The sequence below is a fragment of the Panthera onca genome (genome assembly GCF_046562875.1).
Source record: "Panthera onca isolate mPanOnc1 chromosome E1 unlocalized genomic scaffold, mPanOnc1 haplotype 2 h2.Chr16_ul_11, whole genome shotgun sequence".
NCBI classification, from domain to species: Eukaryota; Metazoa; Chordata; class Mammalia; order Carnivora; family Felidae; genus Panthera; species Panthera onca.
Genome location: NW_027675810.1, coordinates 296,399 through 315,889, shown reverse-complemented (window position 1 = coordinate 315,889; position 19,491 = coordinate 296,399). Strand labels below are relative to the sequence as shown.

General features: G+C 36.7%; 1 protein-coding gene and 1 pseudogene across 1 annotated transcript in view; one reads left to right on the top strand and one right to left on the bottom strand.

Moving 5' to 3' along the window:
• The window catches only part of LOC144615215 (uncharacterized), a 37,302-nt gene extending 32,942 nt beyond the window's left edge, over positions 1-4,360 (top strand). Inside the window, exons 13-15 of the mRNA XM_078442080.1 lie at positions 3,049-3,153; positions 3,809-3,862; positions 4,239-4,360. Of these exons, the coding sequence (XP_078298206.1) occupies positions 3,049-3,153; positions 3,809-3,862; positions 4,239-4,360 (281 nt within the window). The remainder of the gene's footprint in view (positions 1-3,048; positions 3,154-3,808; positions 3,863-4,238) is intronic.
• A 5,374-nt stretch (positions 4,361-9,734) lies between these two features.
• LOC144615211 (iron-sulfur cluster assembly 1 homolog, mitochondrial pseudogene) lies at positions 9,735-10,100 on the bottom strand (annotated as a pseudogene).
• Positions 10,101-19,491: the final 9,391 nt, after the last annotated feature.

The following is a 19,491-nucleotide window of genomic DNA, read 5'->3' as shown; positions in this document are numbered from 1 at the left end:
TACACCAAAAAAAAAAGAGGTTAGAGTGGGAGAGAGCCAAAGCATAAGAGACTGTTAAAAACTGAGAACAAATTGAGGGTTGATGGGGGGTGGGAGGGAGGGCAGGGTGGGTGATGGGTATTGAGGAGGGCACCTTTTGGGATGAGCACTGGGTGTTGTATGGAAACCAATTTGACAGTAAATTTCATATATTAAAAAATAAAAAAAAAAATAAAAAAAAATAAAAAAAAAAAAGAGAGTGTTACACCATTGATAGTAATATGGGGAGAAAGTAGCAATAGTCCATTATTAGTAACCAACTAGTCAAAACGATATTGGACACTTTCAGGTAGCAGTAGAGATTATAATGGTATATAGTGCTGTCAGATTTAAATATGATCTTAATGTGAGATCTGAAGATGTTTTGACTAACTTTAGAAACGGCCGTTTCTCTGAAGCAAGGAGGATATAGCCAAGGCTACTGAATTAAGGGATAATCTATAATAAGCGATGGTCTTTGTGTATTGATGTGCTATGTTAATGCTCCTGAAGTGTCACCTGACCTCATGCACTGATAATCTAGAATGAATCAATCTGACTCTTGTCTTGAAGGGTACTCTCTTTCTCAAAACAAAAATTTCACATAGAGAGCAGTTTATAGTTTAAAATTATTATTAAACATACAAAGAAACAAGTCACCATGAGTAAGACCCCCATAATGAACAACATTTAGCAGATGAGCAGAGATTTTAGATTTTGGTTTTTTTATTTTTATTTTTTAATATTTATTTATTTTTGAGACAGAGAGAAAGAGAGCATGAACGGGGAAGGGGCAGAGAGAGGAAGACACAGAATCTGAAGCAGGCTCCAGGCTCCGAGCTGTCAGCACAGAGCCCGATGCAGGGCTCGAACCCACGGACTGTGAGATCATGACCTGAGCCAAAGTCGGACGCTCAACCGACTGAGCCACCCAGGTGCCCTGAGATTTTAGATTTTGGAATTATCAGACCAAAAATTATTAAATAAGCATGCTTAATATAGTTTAATAATCAAAAGAGAGGCTGGAACACATAAGTAAAGAGCAAGCAATTTGGTAAAGAACCAAAAAGACTTTTGAGAGGTGAAAATAGTAAAAATTTAAAACATTTGTCCGTTTCTTCCAGATTGTCTGGTGTATTGACATATAAAATTTCATAATACTCTTTTATAATTATTTGTATTTCTGTGGTGTTGATTGTAATCTCTCCTCTTTTACTCATGATATTATTTATTTGGGTCCTTTCTCTTTTCTTTTTGATAAGTCTGGCTAGGAGGCTATCAATTTTATTAATTCTTTCAAAGAACCAGCTCTTAGTTTCATTTATCAATAAGAGCCAAACTATGGAAATAGCCCACGTGTCCATCAACTGATAAATGGATAAAGCAGATGTGTATATATACAGTGGAATAATACTCAGCCACCAAAAAGAATGAAATCTTGCCATTTGCAACAATGTGGATAGAGCTAGGGTGCGTTATACTAAGTGAACTAAGTCAGTCAGAGAAAGACAATACCATATGATTTCACTAAGATGTGGAATTTAAGAAACAAAACAGATGAACATATGGGAAGGGAATAAAAAAGAGGGAAGAAAACCTTAAGAGACTCTTAATGGTAGAAAACAAACTGAGGGTAGATGGAGGGAGGTGGGCAGGGGATGGGCTAAATAGGTGATGGGCATGAAGGAGGGCACTTGTTGGAGGGAGCACTGGATGTTATATGTAAGTGATGGATCACTAAATTCTACTCCTGAAACCAATATTACAGTATATGTTAACTAACTAGAATTTAAATAAAAATTTGGAAGAAAAAAAAGACACTGGACTATTACTCAGCCACTAAAAAAATAAATAAATATAATACTTGAAGGATTTATAAATAGCTGAAGAAAGAACTAAGGAACTTAAGAAATTACAAGGCGTATAGCACAGAAAGACAAAGAAATGGAGACTCTGAAAGAGAGGTTAAGAGACACTGAGGATAGATAAGAAAATCTTAGATATATCTATTTGGAATTCCAGGAAGAAAAGAGAAAGAAAACAAGACAGAGGCAATATTTGAAGAGAACTTTCCAGAACAGATAAATAGTATAAATCTAATGAAGCCAAGTGACTCTTAAGCAGAATAAATAAAAAGAAATTTATACTAGACATATGCACTTGAAATATGCAACATACCTAATTTATGAACTAAAAGTTTAGGATTCTAGGCAGCAAACTTCAGAGATGCCCTTTACACTGATTTAAACAAAAGGCTTAATTAAACCAAAATTGTTTTTCCTTCTTAAAGTTACAAAAGTATAGTAATCAAAAGATTATTTACCATAAAAATAGTACAAAACAAAAATTATTGTGGAAGCCTGAGGCTCTGTTTTGAAACATACTTTTTAACAAGCATCACTATGTGTATTTTTATATATATTATATTAATTTTTAATTCATATTAAGGCATATAATCTTTGTACCTTTCTAGATTTATGTGCCTAACATTATACTGCTCCTAACATAATTACAATTTCAAACCATCAGGAGAACTACTTACATTTCTATTTTGTGAAGAAAAGACCCAAATTATTATTTTATTATTTATATATTTATAAACCAGCCAAGGTGATAATAAATTTTAATTTTGGGGGGTGCCTGGGTGGCTCAGTCGGTTGAGTGTCCGACTTCAGCTCAGGTCATGCGTGATTGGATCACATTCATGAGTTCGAGCCCCACATTGGGCTCTGGGCTGGCAGCTCAAAGCCTGGAGCCTGCTTCAGATTCTGTCCCCCTCTCTCTCTGCCCCTCCCCACTCATGTTTTGTCTCTCTCTCTCTCTCTCTCTCAAAAATAAATAAACATTAAAAAAAAGTTTATTTTAATTTTTTTGTTTGTTATAGATTATGTGATTCTTAAGTACCGATGAAATTATCTTAATGGCACATGAGTAAAAATATTGCTAGTTAGCAGCATTTGATTGTAATCAAACTCACTAATTTTGTGTTCTTCGCAAGTTCTTTTTTATCACCATTTCTGTCTTTTCTAGGAAAGCAAATTGATGTCAGTGATGTAGACAGTGCTCTGAAAGACATGAAAGTGGAGGTCACAGACAAGGAATACTTTAATTTAGTAAAAACTCTACCAGTTGATGGTAAGGATTTAAAATATATATGTAGACTTCAAGGGGTTTAGACTACTTGCCTGTGAGATTTTCTTCTAAAATGCTGTCAGATTGTTACAGGTTGTTTTGTTTTATTTAATCATTTTTGAAAACTTTTAACATTATTTAGAATAATTCTAAATAATTATTTTAGAATAAAACTAAAATTTTAGTTTTTATTTTAGAATAAAAACTAAGTGACCCAAAAACCCAGGGTCATTTCATTTTCATTATGGTAATCAATAGCTATTTCACTTAATCTTGCCAATAAGATATGTGTATTGTTGTCCTTGGTTCCATTAATATTCCTGAGAGTAAGTGGAAAAATGTAAAAATGGAAAAAGAAAGAATGTAAGGAAAGAAGTCAAGGGTAAAAATAAATCAAATGAGATATGTTTTATAAGTTTTAAACCACTAATCCTTGCCTTTTATGCAAAAGTGAATAAATTTGCCTCATTAAAAATCTTTCTCCAAACCAACTTTGTCATTATTTGAGAGGAAGTTAGGTACATTTCAGAAAAATCATTAAAAAGTCTATTTTTTTTTTGAAATTATGGAAATAGGGAGAAAATTGTAGAATATTTATTATTTAGGTGCATCTCCCTTATTATTTTTCTCTGACCGTGCATCATGTCTTTTCTTACAGCTGAAGGAAAGGTGTATCAAAAAAGGCTGCTGGATGGTGTGAAGGCTCTTCAAAGTGAGTGAGAAGTATGATGAGAAAGCAGATATATCTGTGATATTCTCTTATTTTTCATATACACTGATTTATTTTTATTACGTTAAAAATTTCACATGTGTATTTCCCAATATTTATGGATATGTGGTATATGCCATAAATCCCTAGGAAATTACCCAGCCCCTTTCGAACTTGCACTATGTTGATATGAACAACAAGATACAGTCTGAGGATGAGACTCTCCATCTAGTCTTAAAATTGACCCTCCTTATACCGTTGACTAGCTTTTACTGGACCTTAAAGTCTTCATGAGTAAAGTGATAACCATAATATACATGAATTAGTAAGGAGTTTTTCTGCATCTTGGTTGTTTTTATGATAATTTGTCTCTCCTAAGGAGGAAAGGTGGCTATGAATAACCTCGTCCCATTTCTGGAAAATATGGGGATTAAGCTGTCACACAAAGAACTTGAAGATTTTTCACAAAACCTACCAGTTGCTGGTGAGCATTGCACATAAAAATGCATTCCCTTTAGGACAGCTTGGGTTTGAGAGTATCCATAGACCAGTGATAGTGTTTATTTAGTATCAACAGGGCATTTTTTAAAGGATGTGGCTGAATTCAAGTTTCACGTGAAAGTACATCCTGTCTCTTCTTTAAGAGAGTGTTCTACTATGAATAATTAAAATTGGTGAGAGTACTGACAAACAATTCTCAGATCAAAGAATAAAGAAGAAAATGAAAACAGAATGAGAAACATTTCAAAGAAACACTAAACAATAAGAGAACAGCCTATGATGAAGAATGATTCAAATTGACTAATGGTTGGGGTGCCTGTGTGCCTCAGTCTGTTGAGTGTCCGACTCGATTTCAGCTCAGGTCATGATCTCATGGTTCATGGGTTCAGGCCCTGCATCAGGCTCTGTGCTGACAGTGTGGAACCTGCTTGGAATTCTCTCTCTCCTGTTCTCTCTGCTCTTCTGCTGCTATCTCTCTCTCTCTCTCTCTCTCTCTCTCTCTCTCTCAAAAATAAATAAAAACATTTAAAATGTTTTTAATAAAAATAAATATAAAAAATAAAAATATTTAAAACATTGACGGATGGTTATTTCCAGTATATATGCCTCAGCTATTCTGATATAGTCAGAAAGACTAAAAAGGGATAGAGAGAAACATACTAAGAATTTTAAAAACATACTAGATATCAAGCATAATAATACTATTACAATATGTTATATATAACATGAGATTAAGATGTTGAAAATATTAATAAAATGAACATTTTTCCAGTGTAAAATAAATAAATTACCTATGTTGAGCAAAGAAGTGAAAAAAATCGAGAGACCAATAATAATAATTGCAAAAACCTATCAAATAATTGCATCTATCAACTGTCCACCACCACCTATCACTCTAACAAAAGGTGACAGGCACAGAGAGTTTTAGGAGTAAGTTCTTTCAATTCTTCAATTTATTTTAATACTATCTAAACCGGTCCAGAGGATTCCAGTTTGAGATGATGAAAAAACCAAAATCTGTCTAGTTTTTCTTTCCTCCAATACCTAACAAAGTGAACAAGAACAAAGAGCTACAGGCAGAATTGAAGGTCTGATGGGAAGCCCAAGAATACCATCCCATGCACAGATCTGTGGTTTGGTTAAATGTCTTTACCGAGTTCATTCTACTTAACTAGAGCAACGAACCCTGCTGGGACATGAAACCAAACCTCAGATATGGGAGCAGGGCTCACATATAATGAAGACCATGTAACATATCACCACACTCTCCGATTACAATAGAAGTGAGTAGAACAGTTTTCTTTAAATACACCTAGCTGAAGAAAGCTAACTGGTCTGAGATGCTATCAAGAGAGCAACTAAACATTGTTACATTAAATCCTGAGAATAAAATGAAAATCTGAACACAACTGCTGAAGTATATGCAAAACGAAAAGAAAGGATATGGCACCAATTCTAGCATTAGCACAGCAGAGAAAAATAGCAAAAGAAAAATAAGGAAAGAAGATGGAATGGAAGGAAGATAGCATGCAAAAAACAAATAACCCCATCTTGTAGTAATATAGTCAGTTTAACCTAAGGAACAACCAAAAAGAAGTACTTGACAATTAATTCACATTACAGAGCAATTTCATGGATTCAATAAAACTAGATCTCAAAATGAGAAGGTTACATAACATGGTGGCACTAAAAGAGACAGGGGCACCCATATGGCTCAGTCGGTTAAGCATCTGACTTTGGCTCAGGTCATGATCTTGCAGTCCATGAGTTCAAGCCCTGCATCGGGCTCTGTGCTGACAGCTCAAAGCCTGGAGCCTGTTTCAGATTCTGTGTCTCCCTCTCTCTCTCTGCCCCTCCCCTGCTCACGCTCTCTCTGTCTCTGAGAAATGAATAAACCTTAAAAAAAAATTTTTTTATAAAAAAAAAAAAAGAGAGAGAGACAAGGGTGCCTTGGTTGCTTAGTCGGTTAAGCATCCGACTTTGGCTCAGGTCATGATCTCATGGTTCCGTGAGTTCGAGCCCCTTGTTAGGCTCTGTGCTGACAGTTCAGAGCCTGGAGCCTGCTTCAGATTCTGTGTCTCCCTCTCTTTCTGTTCCTCCCCTGCTTGTGCTCTCTCTCTCTCAAAAATAAATAAAACATTAAATTTTTTTTTTAAAAAAGAGAGAGAGACAAACCATGAAACAGATTCCAAATGATAGAGAAAGAACTAAGGGTTGTGTCATAGACTCTAAGTCTAAAGTTCTCTTTTGACCAGCAAAAGAGTGGACACAAGATTAAAGCAAGAGATGGATAATGTCTGGGGAAAAGACAAGAGCCCCGAATAAGGGCCCTTGCCCCATATTTATTCAGATCAGAAGGCTTACACCCAAATGTAATGGGTGTGTACAAAGAGACAAACTAGGAACATTAACTTGGGGACGTGAGGGAAAAGGGGGGTTTTGAAGATATACAGTGTTTGGGGTTTGGGTCAATATAAAACAAAATCTGGGCACCAGGCAGATGGGTAGATGGTTGTTAACAACAGACAGGAGGCGCTATTTATCATACCTGTTTATCTTTGCCAGCCTAGGGGATAAGGCAGATAGGGGAAATAACCTCAGGGTTAATAAGGCACCTTTTCTTACGTTAACCATCTCCCACTTCGGGCTGCTTTGCCTGCAGCACAGCGGTCCATAGTCCAATTCACCAATTTACCTAACCTGGCCCTATTCTCCTATGAAAGCAGATTTTCTGCTGTAGTACTAACTTGGGGGTGCTTCCACCCTGAATATCTAATCTTGTTCATTTCATATACCTATCAGGGGCGCCTGGGTGGCTCAGTCAGTTGAGCATCCGACTTCAGCTCAGGTCATGATCTCACGGTCTGTGGGTTCAAGCCCCGTGTCGGGCTCTGTGCTGATAGCTCAGAGTCTGGAGCCTGCTTCGGATTCTGTGTCTCCCTCTCTCTCTCTCTGCCCCTCCCCTGCTCATGTTCTCTCTCTCTCTGTCAAAAATAAATAAACATTAAAAAAAAATTTCATATACCTATCTATATATTGGGCACCTTAGCACCATACCTATTTTAGGCCTTTGCCTCTCCCTCTCTATTCTGGGACCTCTGCACCCCCTCTCTATTTTGGGGTGCCTTGGCTCCTCCCTATTCCTGGCACCTTTGTGCCTCCCTATTCTTGGGGTGTCTTTGCACCCCCCTATTCTTGGAGTGCCAATCTAGTTTACCCAAACTTGGGTGTGAGCATTTTATGACTTTGTATTTCTTTATGCCTTGTTAACCCATTGGTGTAAACCTGGGGGATTCCTAAGCTTATCCCCACAGGGTTGCTGGAGGGAAGGTGGGGAGGGTGGGCTAAATGGGTGATGGGGATTAAGGAGGGCACTTGTGTTGAGCACTGGGTGTTGTATGGAAGTGATGAATCACTAAATTCTACTCCTGAAAGTAATATTACACTATATGTTAACTAACTGGAGTTTAAGTAAAAACTTGAGGGGCGCCTGGCTGGCTCAGTTGGTTTTAAGCATCCGACTCTTTTTTTTTTTTTTTATGTTTCGGACATTTGTCCATTCTTCATACATGCCCTGATGTATGCTTGATGTAAGAGTCGGATCTTACAGAGTATGTATGCCTGATGTAAGAGTCGGATGCTTAAAACCAACTGAGGTTTTAAGGTTAAGCATCCGACTCTTTTTTTATTTAATGTTTATTCTTTTTTGAAAGACAGAGAGAGACAGAGCACAAGCAGGTGTGGGGTGGAGAAAGAGGGGACACAGAATCTGAAGCAGGCTCCAGGCTCTGAGCTGTCAGCACAGAGCCCAATGCAGGGCTCGAACTCACGAACCGTGAGATCATGACCTGAGCCGAAGCCGGACGCTCAACCGACTGAACCACCCAGGCACCCCTTAAGCATCTGACTCTTAATTTCAGCTCACACCATGATCTCACAGTCCTGAGATGGAGCCTGGCTTCAGACTTAAGATTCTTTCTCTCCCTCTCCTCTGCCCATCCCCTTCTCATGCACACTTTCTCTCAAGATAAATTTTAAAAACATTTAAAAAAATTAATTAAAACTTGAAACTATAAAAAATAAAATTAAAAAATAATTAAATTTTAAAAATAAAACAAGGGGAATTGCCTAACTAAAGAAACAAAGTACTAAGCAATCATTATAGAACTACTAAATAAATTATAAACATCAAAGTAAAAAATAGATGTGGCTGAAATCTTATTGACAGACTAAGAGAACTTAAGATAATCACAGTAAAAGCAGAGGGAAAAGATTAATGCTATCAGGAATTTAAATTTTTTTTAATGTTTATTTATTTATTTATTGAGAGAGAGAGAGAGAGAGAGAGAGAGCAAGCGAACAGGGGATGGGTAGAGAGTTAAAGAGACAGAGAATCCCAAGCAGGCTCTGTGCTGTCAGCACAGAGCTCTATGAGGGGCTGAAACTCACAAACTGTGAGATCATGACCTGAGCTGAAATCAAGAGTTGGACATTTAACCAACTGAGCCACCCAGGCACCCCTAATGCTATCTGGAATTTAAGTAAAAACTTAAAAAAAAATATTAATGCTCTCTGGGAAGATCTTTTATGAAGACCAATCTTTTTAATGTAATTTACCTGCCTAGTATAAGTGTCCTAAGACGTATGTAAACCTCCAAATCTGTTTTGTCAGTGTATTTAGAAAATACACAAGAATCGTTATCAAACCTAAAAATATAAACTTGTGAGCACTAAACAATTGTTTTTAATGATTAAAAGTCAGTCCTACCTCTAAATTTTAAAAGCTGTCAACTGGTCAGGAAAATACCAATGGATTTGCAGTCAGGCCATTCAACAGAGATCTAATGACTGCACACCTATTAAGAATACATTTCCCAAAATCCTCTCAGAAAGGCAATTGTAATGGAATTAGTTCTAACAGAAAAGATTCAAGAGAGTTAAGTGCAGAGTAGGATTTTTTTCCTTAACAGAAAAGTGAGTGGAGCAGGTGAGTGAAATAGGTAAAGGGGATTTAGAGTAGAATTATCTTGATGAGCACTGAGAAATGTATAAAATTGTGTAATTAGGATATTGTACATCTAAAACTTACTGAATGTTAATTATACATGAATCTTTTAAAAGGAAGGGAAAAAGTAGAAAAATGACCCCCCCCAAAAGTGATGGCTTCTCATTTTCTGTCCCCTAAAAAGAATACAAATAACACCATCTAGAGTCTAACATAGTGGCTTCATTTTCAAAATGCATCACTGTATTTTCCTCACAAGGCAGTTATACATTATAAACCTTAAGCATATAACAGTCACGTGATTTTTTCCGTAAGCCCGCAGACTTCCACAAGCCTCCAGGAGCTTACAGCCAGACTAGTCCCGAGGTTTCACATATTAAAGCTTTCTCCACAGCCACAAGTTTCTTTTCTTGTTGGGGTTGTTGAACACAAACTCTTCAACTTAGACCAATTCTGTTCCTAAAAGTGTTAGCTGTGCTTTCTTTTTGATGAACACTCTGACTCCATCTTGAACAACGTCCCCATCGGAATCTACTTTTGTTTTGGTATATTCTAGAATATAAGAAAAGCTATTACAATCCCTGGTTTGAACACAAACTTTCCCACCTATGTGTTCAAACTTATTTTTAAGAAGTTGTTTACTGCTGAAAGTGTCAGAGTAGGGGCAGGTGGGTCGGCCTGCATCTTCCTTTTCCTCACAGTCCAAACAGTGGCTTGGACTAACAAAGTTAACATCATCTTCTTGGTGTTCTGGTGTCCTAGGCTGGCTATTGTATAATTTTCTAGGTAAAGTTTTGCATTTAATGCAATGGATTTATTTTTAGGTATTTTTTATACTGTTGAAAATGGTATATTTAAATTTTTTTCTTTTTCAGTTTGTTGCTGATACATAAAAAATATTGATTTTTGTGTAATGACCTTGTACCCAGCAACCTTTCTATACTTTTATAAACTATAATTATCTGAATATCCTCCTGAGTTTTCTACATATATAATTATGTTTCCAAATAATGGCAGTTTTCTTTCTTTTCTATCATTATGCCTTTTATTTCTTCATCATGCCTTACTGCTTCAGTTAGAATTTCCAATATAGTATTGTAAATGTGATGATAGCGGACATCCTTACCTCATTTCTTTTCCTTTTTTTCTTTTAGAGAGAGAGAGAGAGAGAGAGAGAGAGAGAGAGAGAGCACAAGTGGGGGCTGGGCAGAGGGAGAGGAAGGGAGAGAATCTTAAGCAGGCTCATGCTCAGCACCACACCCGATGTGGGGGCTCGATCTTAGGACCATGAAATCGTGACCTGAGCTGAAATCAAGAGTCAGATGCTTAACCGACTGAGCCACCCAGGAGTTCCTACTTCATTTCTTTTTTTTTTTTTTTAATTAAACATTTTTTTTAATGTTTATTTATTTTTGAGAGAGAGAAAGAACATGAGTGGGAGAGTGGCAGAGAGAGAGGGAGACACAGAATCTGAAGCAGGCTCTGAGCTGTCAACACGATGCGGGGCTTGAACCCATGAACCATGAGATCAAGACCTGAGCCGAAGTCGGACACTCAACCGACTGAGCCACTCAGGTGCCCCAGCCTGCCTCATTTCTGATCACAAAGAGAAACATTTCCATATTTCACCATTAAGTATTACCTTATTGAAGTTTTATATATGTAACTTTTATCAGATTAAAGGAGTTCCCTTCTATTCCTATTTTGCTAAGAGTTTTGTCTTATTTCTTTCAACAGTGTTTTGTAGTGTTTGAAGTATGATCTTTGTACTTCTTTTGTTAACTTTATTCCTAGGTGATTTATTCTATTTAGTGCTCTTCTAAGTGAAACTTTCCTTACTATTATTTTTGAATTGCTTATAGCCATTACTTTTTAGTGTGTTGAGATTTGGCTTTATAATCCAGTACATGGTGATTTTTGCTAAATATTCCCTATGTGAAAAAATATGCATTCTGAAATTATTGGGTACGGTGTTGCCTATATCTCCATTAAATCAACTTTGTTAAATTTCTTGTTCAAATATCCTAAAGTCTTAATGATTTAATATCTTAATATCTGCTTCTTCTATTAACTACTGACAAAGATGTATCAAATCTCCCCCTGGGTGCCTGAATGGCTCATGACTCAGGTCATAACTCATAATTTGTGACTTTGAGCCCCACATCTGGCTCTGTGCAGACAGCGTGGAGCCTGCTTAAGATTCTCCCTCTCTCTGCCCCTGACCTCTGCTCGCACACTCTCTATCTCAAAATAAATGAACTTTAAAAAATTTCTCTCAGTGTAATTTTGGATTTTTATTTCTCATTATAATTTTATAATTTTCTTTGTTTTTTTTGACACCATGTTAATACGAGCATACAAGTTTGGAATTATGACATCTTCACGGTGAATTAAACTTCTTTTTGTTATTACTAGAAAAGTTTTTTCTTAAAGCCTGTTTTGTTTGATGTTAATATTCCTACTCTACCTTTGCTTAGTGTTTGTATGGTCTATACTTATCCATCCTTTTACTTTTGACTTCTCTGAATCCTTAGATTTCAGATATTTTAAATTCTTAAATTTTAGAGCCTTAGATCACTTCCTTGATGAATTTTACCTAGCATAGAAGTAAGAAATAATTTCCACGTTACTCAACTCTTCAAAAAACATAAAAACAAGAAACACTTGCCAGTTTGATTTATGGAACTATCATAATCTTTATGCCGAAATTTGATGAAGAAGACACAAAAAAGGAAAATCACAGGCTAATCTTTGTATAAACAAACAATGCAAAAATCCTAACCAATTAGCATGCAAAAACCCTAAACAATTAGCAATCTGAAAATCATTTTTGCAATATTAGTAGTAATTATGAGATTACTGACATATTTGTGTTTAAATCTACTTTTACTGAATTCCTGTTTTTGTACATGTTCAACTTTCTGTTTCCTTCCATTCTTGCCTTCCTTTTGGACTAATTATTTTTTATTTTTCTTGTTAATTTAGAAGCCTCAAAGGTTATTGTAGAAATTACAATATGCATCCTTAATCTATCATAATCCGATTTTATTTTGGACTTTTATCCTCATTCAAGATGATACTGTTTTTGTTTTATACAATGTTTTCCCAGAATTATTTATATATTATCATTTCATTTCTTCTTATCCTTCCTTCCCTGTTGTCCTATATTGAAAGGGAACACTGAGAGCTAAGTCAAATAAAACAATTTTTTTCAGGCATCTGGATGCCTCAGTTGGCTAAGTGTCTGACTCTTGATCTCAGCTCAGGTCATGATCTCAGGGTTTGTGAGATCAAGGCCTGTGTCAGGCTCTGTGCTGCCAATGTGGAGCCTGCTTGAGATTCTCTCTCTCCCTCTCTTTCTGCCCCTCCCCTGCTTGTGTGTGTGCTCTCTCTCTCTCTCAAAATAAATAAACTTAAAATTTTTTTTAATTAAAAAATTAAAAAAATATATTTTCAACCTGTACCTAAACAGTCATATAAAATTTTACAGCATCATGGGGCGCCTGGGTGGCGCAGTCGGTTAAGCGTCCGACTTCAGCCAGGTCACGATCTCGCGGTCCGTGAGTTCGAGCCCCGCGTCAGGCTCTGGGCTGATGGCTCGGAGCCTGGAGCCTGTTTCCGATTCTGTGTCTCCCTCTCTCTCTGCCCCTCCCCCGTTCATGCTCTGTCTCTCTCTGTCCCAAAAATAAATAAAAAAACAAAAAAAAAAAAAAAAAAAAAAACCCCAAAAAAAACGTTGTAAAATTTTACAGCATCAGGAACCAAAAGAAATGTATAAATAGTTAACAGGAGAACAAAAAACCGACTATAAACAAAATAACAGAATCTGAATACAGGGGAAAAAACTGAGATGCATGAAACAAAGTGGAGGAAAAAACTTTAAAAAGCATTCTTATATCTAAGTAAATATGATGAAAAATGTAATATAATAGTCTGGAACTAAAATTCAAGATGATCAATGTTCTAGTTGGGGGAGAGGTATCATAAGTAGAGAAAGCAGAAGGAACAGTCTCATTGTTGGTCTGTGACTGCTTTTTGTCCTACAGGTGGTGGGAAGGTTGATCTGAAAAATGTGACAATGAAAACGAAAGAGTTTACAGGTGAGTTTCTATGACACTGAAACCCTAATGCTTTATAATAAATTATATTTAAATTTTTATATTCCTAGTAGTCTATTGTCCATATTAATTTTGCCATTTTACCCAGTTATTATAAAATATAAAATATTTCTGCCTGATAAAATCCATTTGATCTTGGATTATCTGTTTGAAAAATAAACTATAAGACTTGCTTTTGATAACATGTCCTATGTACTGTACAGATTTTTTTCTCATATATGTATATATGTCTTCACCTACATGTAAATAGCTAAATTTTAGGTAAGCACATGAATAAATAAGGTAAAGTTTTGGAAAGCTCAAGATAATGTGGTTTTGTCAACGATCAATTACATAAGTCAGTATAAGATCTCCTGCTATAATCATTTCTTTTGGCAATTCATTATCCAATTTGGTAACTAGATTTTATTCTGTTCATTATCCCCCAAATTAAGGGAGCCTTTATTATATCAATAATTTAGGAACAAATTTGCTTTGACTTCTAATGACACACTGTATTTCCACATTCCATTTTACTTTCACTCTTTAATCCCCAACTGGGAATGATGCCATATAAGCTATTTTAAGTATATTTAAAAGTACATATCATATAGGTTAATAACATTTTCTTATGAACCTCTTAAACTTACATAATACTGAGTAATTAATTTCTATAATTTTCACCTATAAACCTGTATTTTCAAAGGAGAAAAGATTGATGCCACAGATCTGAAAAACATTCTTGGAGACATGGGGATAGAAGTCAATGATAAGGAATGTCTGGAACTACAAAAATTACTACCCACTGATGGTGAGCTGCATCTGTGACCTCCAGAGTTCAGTTTAATAGTTCTATTTATGATCTTTATATTTTAAAGTGACACATGTTCAGGTATTTGTTACCTGCACCCATCCTCCAGCTCTTGCTTGAACAGTCTCTTACTCTGTACTATTCAAGTACAGAGTTCAGCTGTGAAAAAGAATCCTTTCCCACAAAATCAGTATTGAGGAAAGATGTTACTGATGATTTGGGAAGGGAAAGGACAGAGGGATTTATATCTTGTCTCAGTAAACATTGCAAAAGTCCTCATAAATTCCTGATCTCTCCCAGAGTTACTGTTCCTTACATTGTCCCTGGGGGATTCCCTTTTCCTAATCCTTATCCCTCTAAGAGCTGAACCCTCAAAACTCCCCCCTCTGTTAAGCTCAATTTCTTTTTTATTAAGTTTTTATTTTAATTCCAGTGTAGTTAATATACAGTGATATGTTCATTTTAGGTGTACAGTATAGTCATTTCAACAATTCCATACCTCACTCAGTGCTCATCACAAGTGTACTCCTTAATACCCATCACCTATTTCACGATCACCCCACTCAGCTCCCCTCTGGTAGCCATCAGTTTGTTCTCTATAGTTAAGAGTCTATTTCTTGGTTTCTCTCTCTCTCTCTCTCTCTCTCTCTCTCTCTCTCTCTCTCTCTCCCTCCCTCCCTCCCTCCCTCTCTCCCTCTCCTTGTTTTGGTTCTTAAATTCCACACATCAGTGAAATCATATGGTATTTGTCTTTCTCTGACTAACTTATTTTGCTTAGCATATATACTCTCTGGCTCCATCCATGTTGTTGCAAATGGCAAGGTTTCATTCTTTTTATGGCTGAATAATATTCTGGGGTGTGTGTGTGTGTGTGTGTGTGTGTGTGTGTATTTACCACATCTTCTTTATCCATTCATCTATCTATGGACCCTTGGGCTGCTTCCATAATTTGGCTATTGTAAATAATGCTGCTATAAACGTAGGGGTGTATGTATCCCTTTCAGTTAGTGTTTTTGTATTTTTGGGGTGGACATCCAGTAGTGCAATTCAAAGGTAGTTCTATTTTTAGCTTTTTTGAGAAACCTTCATACTGCTTTTCCACATTGGCTATACCAGTTTGCATTCCCACCAACAGTGCAAGAGTGTTCCTTTTTCTCCACATCCTCACCAAAAGTTGTTTCTTGTGTTTTTTATTTTAGTCATTCTGACAGGTGGGAGATGATATCTCATTGCAGTTTTGATTAGCATTTCCCTGATGATGAGTGATGTTGAGCATCTTTTCATGTGTCTGTTGGCCATCTGTATGTCTTCTTTGGAGAAATGTCTGTTCACGTCTTCTGCCCATTTTTAAATTGGATTATTTGGTTTTTGAATGTTGAGTTCTATCAGTTCTTTATATATTTTTAGTACTAACCCTTTATTGGATATGTCATTTGCAATTATCTTCTCCCGTTTAGTAGATTGCCTTTAGTTTTGTTTATTGTTTCCTTCGTTGTGCATAAGCTTTATATTTTGATGAAGTCCCCATAGTTTCTTTTTACTTTTGCTTCCCTTGCCTCTGGTGACATATCTAGAAAAATGTTGCTATGGCTAATGCCAGAGAAATTAGTGCTTGTGCTCTTTCATAAGATTTTTATGGCTTCAGGTCTCACATTTAGGTCTTTAATCCATTGCGAATTTATTTTCATGTATGGTGTAAGAAAGTGGTCCAGTTTCATTCTTTTGCATGCGGTTGTTTAGTTTTTCCAGCACCATTTATTGAAGAGACTATCTTTTCCCCATTGGATATTCTTATCTCCTTTGACAAAGATTAATTGACCATATAATTGTGAGTGTGTTTCTGGGTTTTCTTTTTTTTTTCTTTTTTTTCTTTTTTTTATTTTTTAATATATGAAATTTACTGTCAAATTGGTTTCCATACAACACCCAGTGCTCATCCCAAAAGGTGCCCTCCTCAATACCCATCACCCACCCTGCCCTCCCTCCCACCCCCCATCAACCCTCAGTTTGTTCTCAGTTTTTAACAGTCTCTTATGCTTTGGCTCTCTCCCACTCTAACCTCTTTTTTTTTTTTTTTTCCTTCCCCTCCCCCATGGGTTTCTGTTACGTTTCTCAGGATCCACATAAGAGTGAAACCATATGGTATCTGTCTTTCTCTGTATGGCTTATTTCACTTAGCATCACACTCTCCAGTTCCATCCATGTTGCTACAAAAGGCCATATTTCATTTTTTCTCATTGCCACGTAGTATTCCATTGTGTATATAAACCACAATTTCTTTCTCCATTCATCAGTTGATGGACATTTAGGCTCTTTCCATAATTTGGCTATTGTTGAGAGTGCCGCTATAAACATTGGGGTACAGGTGCCCCTATGCATCAGTACTCCTGTATCCCTTGGATAAATTCCTAGCAGTGCTATTGCTGGGTCATAGGGTAGGTCTATTTTTAATTTTCTGAGGAACCTCCACACTGCTTTCCAGAGCGGCTGCACCAATTTGCATTCCCACCAACAGTGCAAGAGGGTTCCTGTTTCTCCACATCCTCTCCAGCATCTATAGTCTCCTGATTTCTTCATTTTGGCCAGTCTGACTGGCGTGAGGTGGTATCTCAGTGTGGTTTTGATTTGTATTTCCCTGATAAGGAGCGACGTTGAACATCTTTTCATGTGCCTGTTGGCCATCCGGATGTCTTCTTTAGAGAAGTGTCTATTCATGTTTTCTGCCCATTTCTTCACTGGGTTATTTGTTTTTCGGGTGTGGAGTTTGATGAGCTCTTTATAGATTTTGGATACTAGCCCTTTGTCCGATGTGTCATTTGCAAATATCTTTTTCCATTCCGTTGGTTGCCTTTTAGTTTTGTTGGTTGTTTCCTTTGCTGTGCAGAAGCTTTTTATCTTCATAAGGTCCCAGTAATTCACTTTTGCTTTTAATTCCCTTGCCTTTGGGGATGTGCCGAGTAAGAGATTGCTACGGCTGAGGTCAGAGAGGTCTTTTCCTGCTTTCTCCTCTAGGGTTTTGGTGGTTTCCTGTCTCACATTCAGGTCCTTTATCCATTTTGAGTTTATTTTTGTGAATGGTGTGAGAAAGTGGTCTAGTTTCAACCTTCTGCATGTTGCTGTCCAGTTCTCGCAGCACCATTTGTTAAAGAGACTGTCTTTTTTCCATTGGATGTTCTTTCCTGCTTTGTCAAAGATGAGTTGGCCATATGTTTGTGGGTCTAGTTCTGGGGTTTCTATTCTATTCCATTGGTCTATGTGTCTGTTTTTATGCCAATACCATGCTGTCTTGATGATGACAGCTTTGTAGTAGAGGCTAAAGTCTGGGATTGTGATGCCTCCTGCTTTGGTCTTCTTCTTCAAAATTACTTTGGCTATTCGGGGCCTTTTGTGGTTCCATATGAATTTTAGGATTGCTTGTTCTAGTTTCGAGAAGAATGCTGGTGCAATTTTGATTGGGATTGCATTGAATGTGTAGATAGCTTTGGGTAGTATTGACATTTTGACAATATTTATTCTTCCAATCCATGAGCACGGAATGTCTTTCCATTTCTTTATATCTTCTTCAATTACCTGCATAAGCTTTCTATAGTTTTCAGCATACAGATCTTTTACATCTTTGGTTAGATTTATTCCTAGGTATTTTATGCTTCTTGGTGCAATTGTGAATGGGATCAGTTTCTTCATTTGTCTTTCTGTTGCTTCATTGTTAGTGTATAAGAATGCAACTGATTTCTGCACATTGATTTTGTATCCTGCAACTTTGCTGAATTCATGTATCAGTTCTAGCAGACTTTTGGTGGAGTCTATCGGATTTTCCATGTATAATATCATGTCATCTGCAAAAAGCGAAAGCTTGACTTCATCTTTGCCAATTTTGATGCCTTTGATTTCCTTTTGTTGTCTGATTGCTGATGCTAGAACTTCCAGCACTATGTTAAACAACAGCGGTGACAGTGGGCATCCCTGTCGTGTTCCTGATCTCAGGGAAAAAGCTCTCAGTTTTTCCCCGTTGAGGATGATGTTAGCTGTGGGCTTTTCATAAATGGCCTTTATGATCTTTAAGTATGTTCCTTCTATCCCGATTTTCTCAAGGGTTTTTATTAAGAAAGGGTGCTGGATTTTGTCAAAGGCCTTTTCTGCATCGATTGACAGGATCATATGGTTCTTCTCTTTTTTTTTTGTTAATGTGATGTATCACGTTGATCGATTTGCGAATGTTGAACCAGCCCTGCATCCCAGGAATGAATCCCACTTGATCATGGTGAATAATTCTTTTTATATGCTGTTGAGTTCGATTTGCTAGTATCTTATTAAGAATTTTTGCATCCATATTCATCAGGGATATTGGCCTGTAGTTCTCTTTTTTTACTGGGTCTCTGTCTGGTTTAGGAATCAAAGTAATACTGGCTTCATAGAATGAGTCTGGAAGTTTTCCTTCCCTTTCTATTTCTTGGAATAGCTTGAGAAGGATAGGTATTATCTCTGCTTTAAATGTCTAGTAGAACTCCCCTGGGAAGCCGTCTGGTCCTGGACTCTTATTTGTTGGGAGATTTTTGATAACCGATTCAATTTCTTCGCTGGTTATGGGTCTGTTCAAGCTTTCTATTTCCTCCTGATTGAGTTTTGGAAGAGTGTGGGTGTTTAGGAATTTGTCCATTTCTTCCAGGTTGTCCAATTTGCTGGCATATAATCTTTCATAGTATTCCCTGATAATTGTTTGTATCTCTGAGGGATTGGTTGTAATCATTCCATTTTCATTCATGATTTTATCTATTTGGGTCATCTCCCTTTTCTTTTTGAGAAGCCTGGCTAGAGGTTTGTCAATTTTGTTTATTTTTTCAAAAAACCAACTCTTGGTTTCGTTGATCTGCTCTACAGTTTTTTTAGATTCCATATTGTTTATTTCTGCTCTGATCTTTATGATTTCTCTTCTTCTGCTGGGTTTAGGCTGCCTTTGCTGTTCTGCTTCTATTTCCTTTAGGTGTGCTGTTAGATTTTGTATTTGGGATTTTTCTTGTTTCTTGAGATAGGCCTGGATTGCAATGTATTTTCCTCTCAGGACTGCCTTCGCTGCATCCCAAAGCGTTTGGATTGTTGTATTTTCATTTTCGTTTGTTTCCATATATATTTTAATTTCTTCTCTAATTGCCTGGTTGACCCACTCATTCGTTAGTAGGGTGTTCTTTAACCTCCATGCTTTTGGAGGTTTTCCAGACTT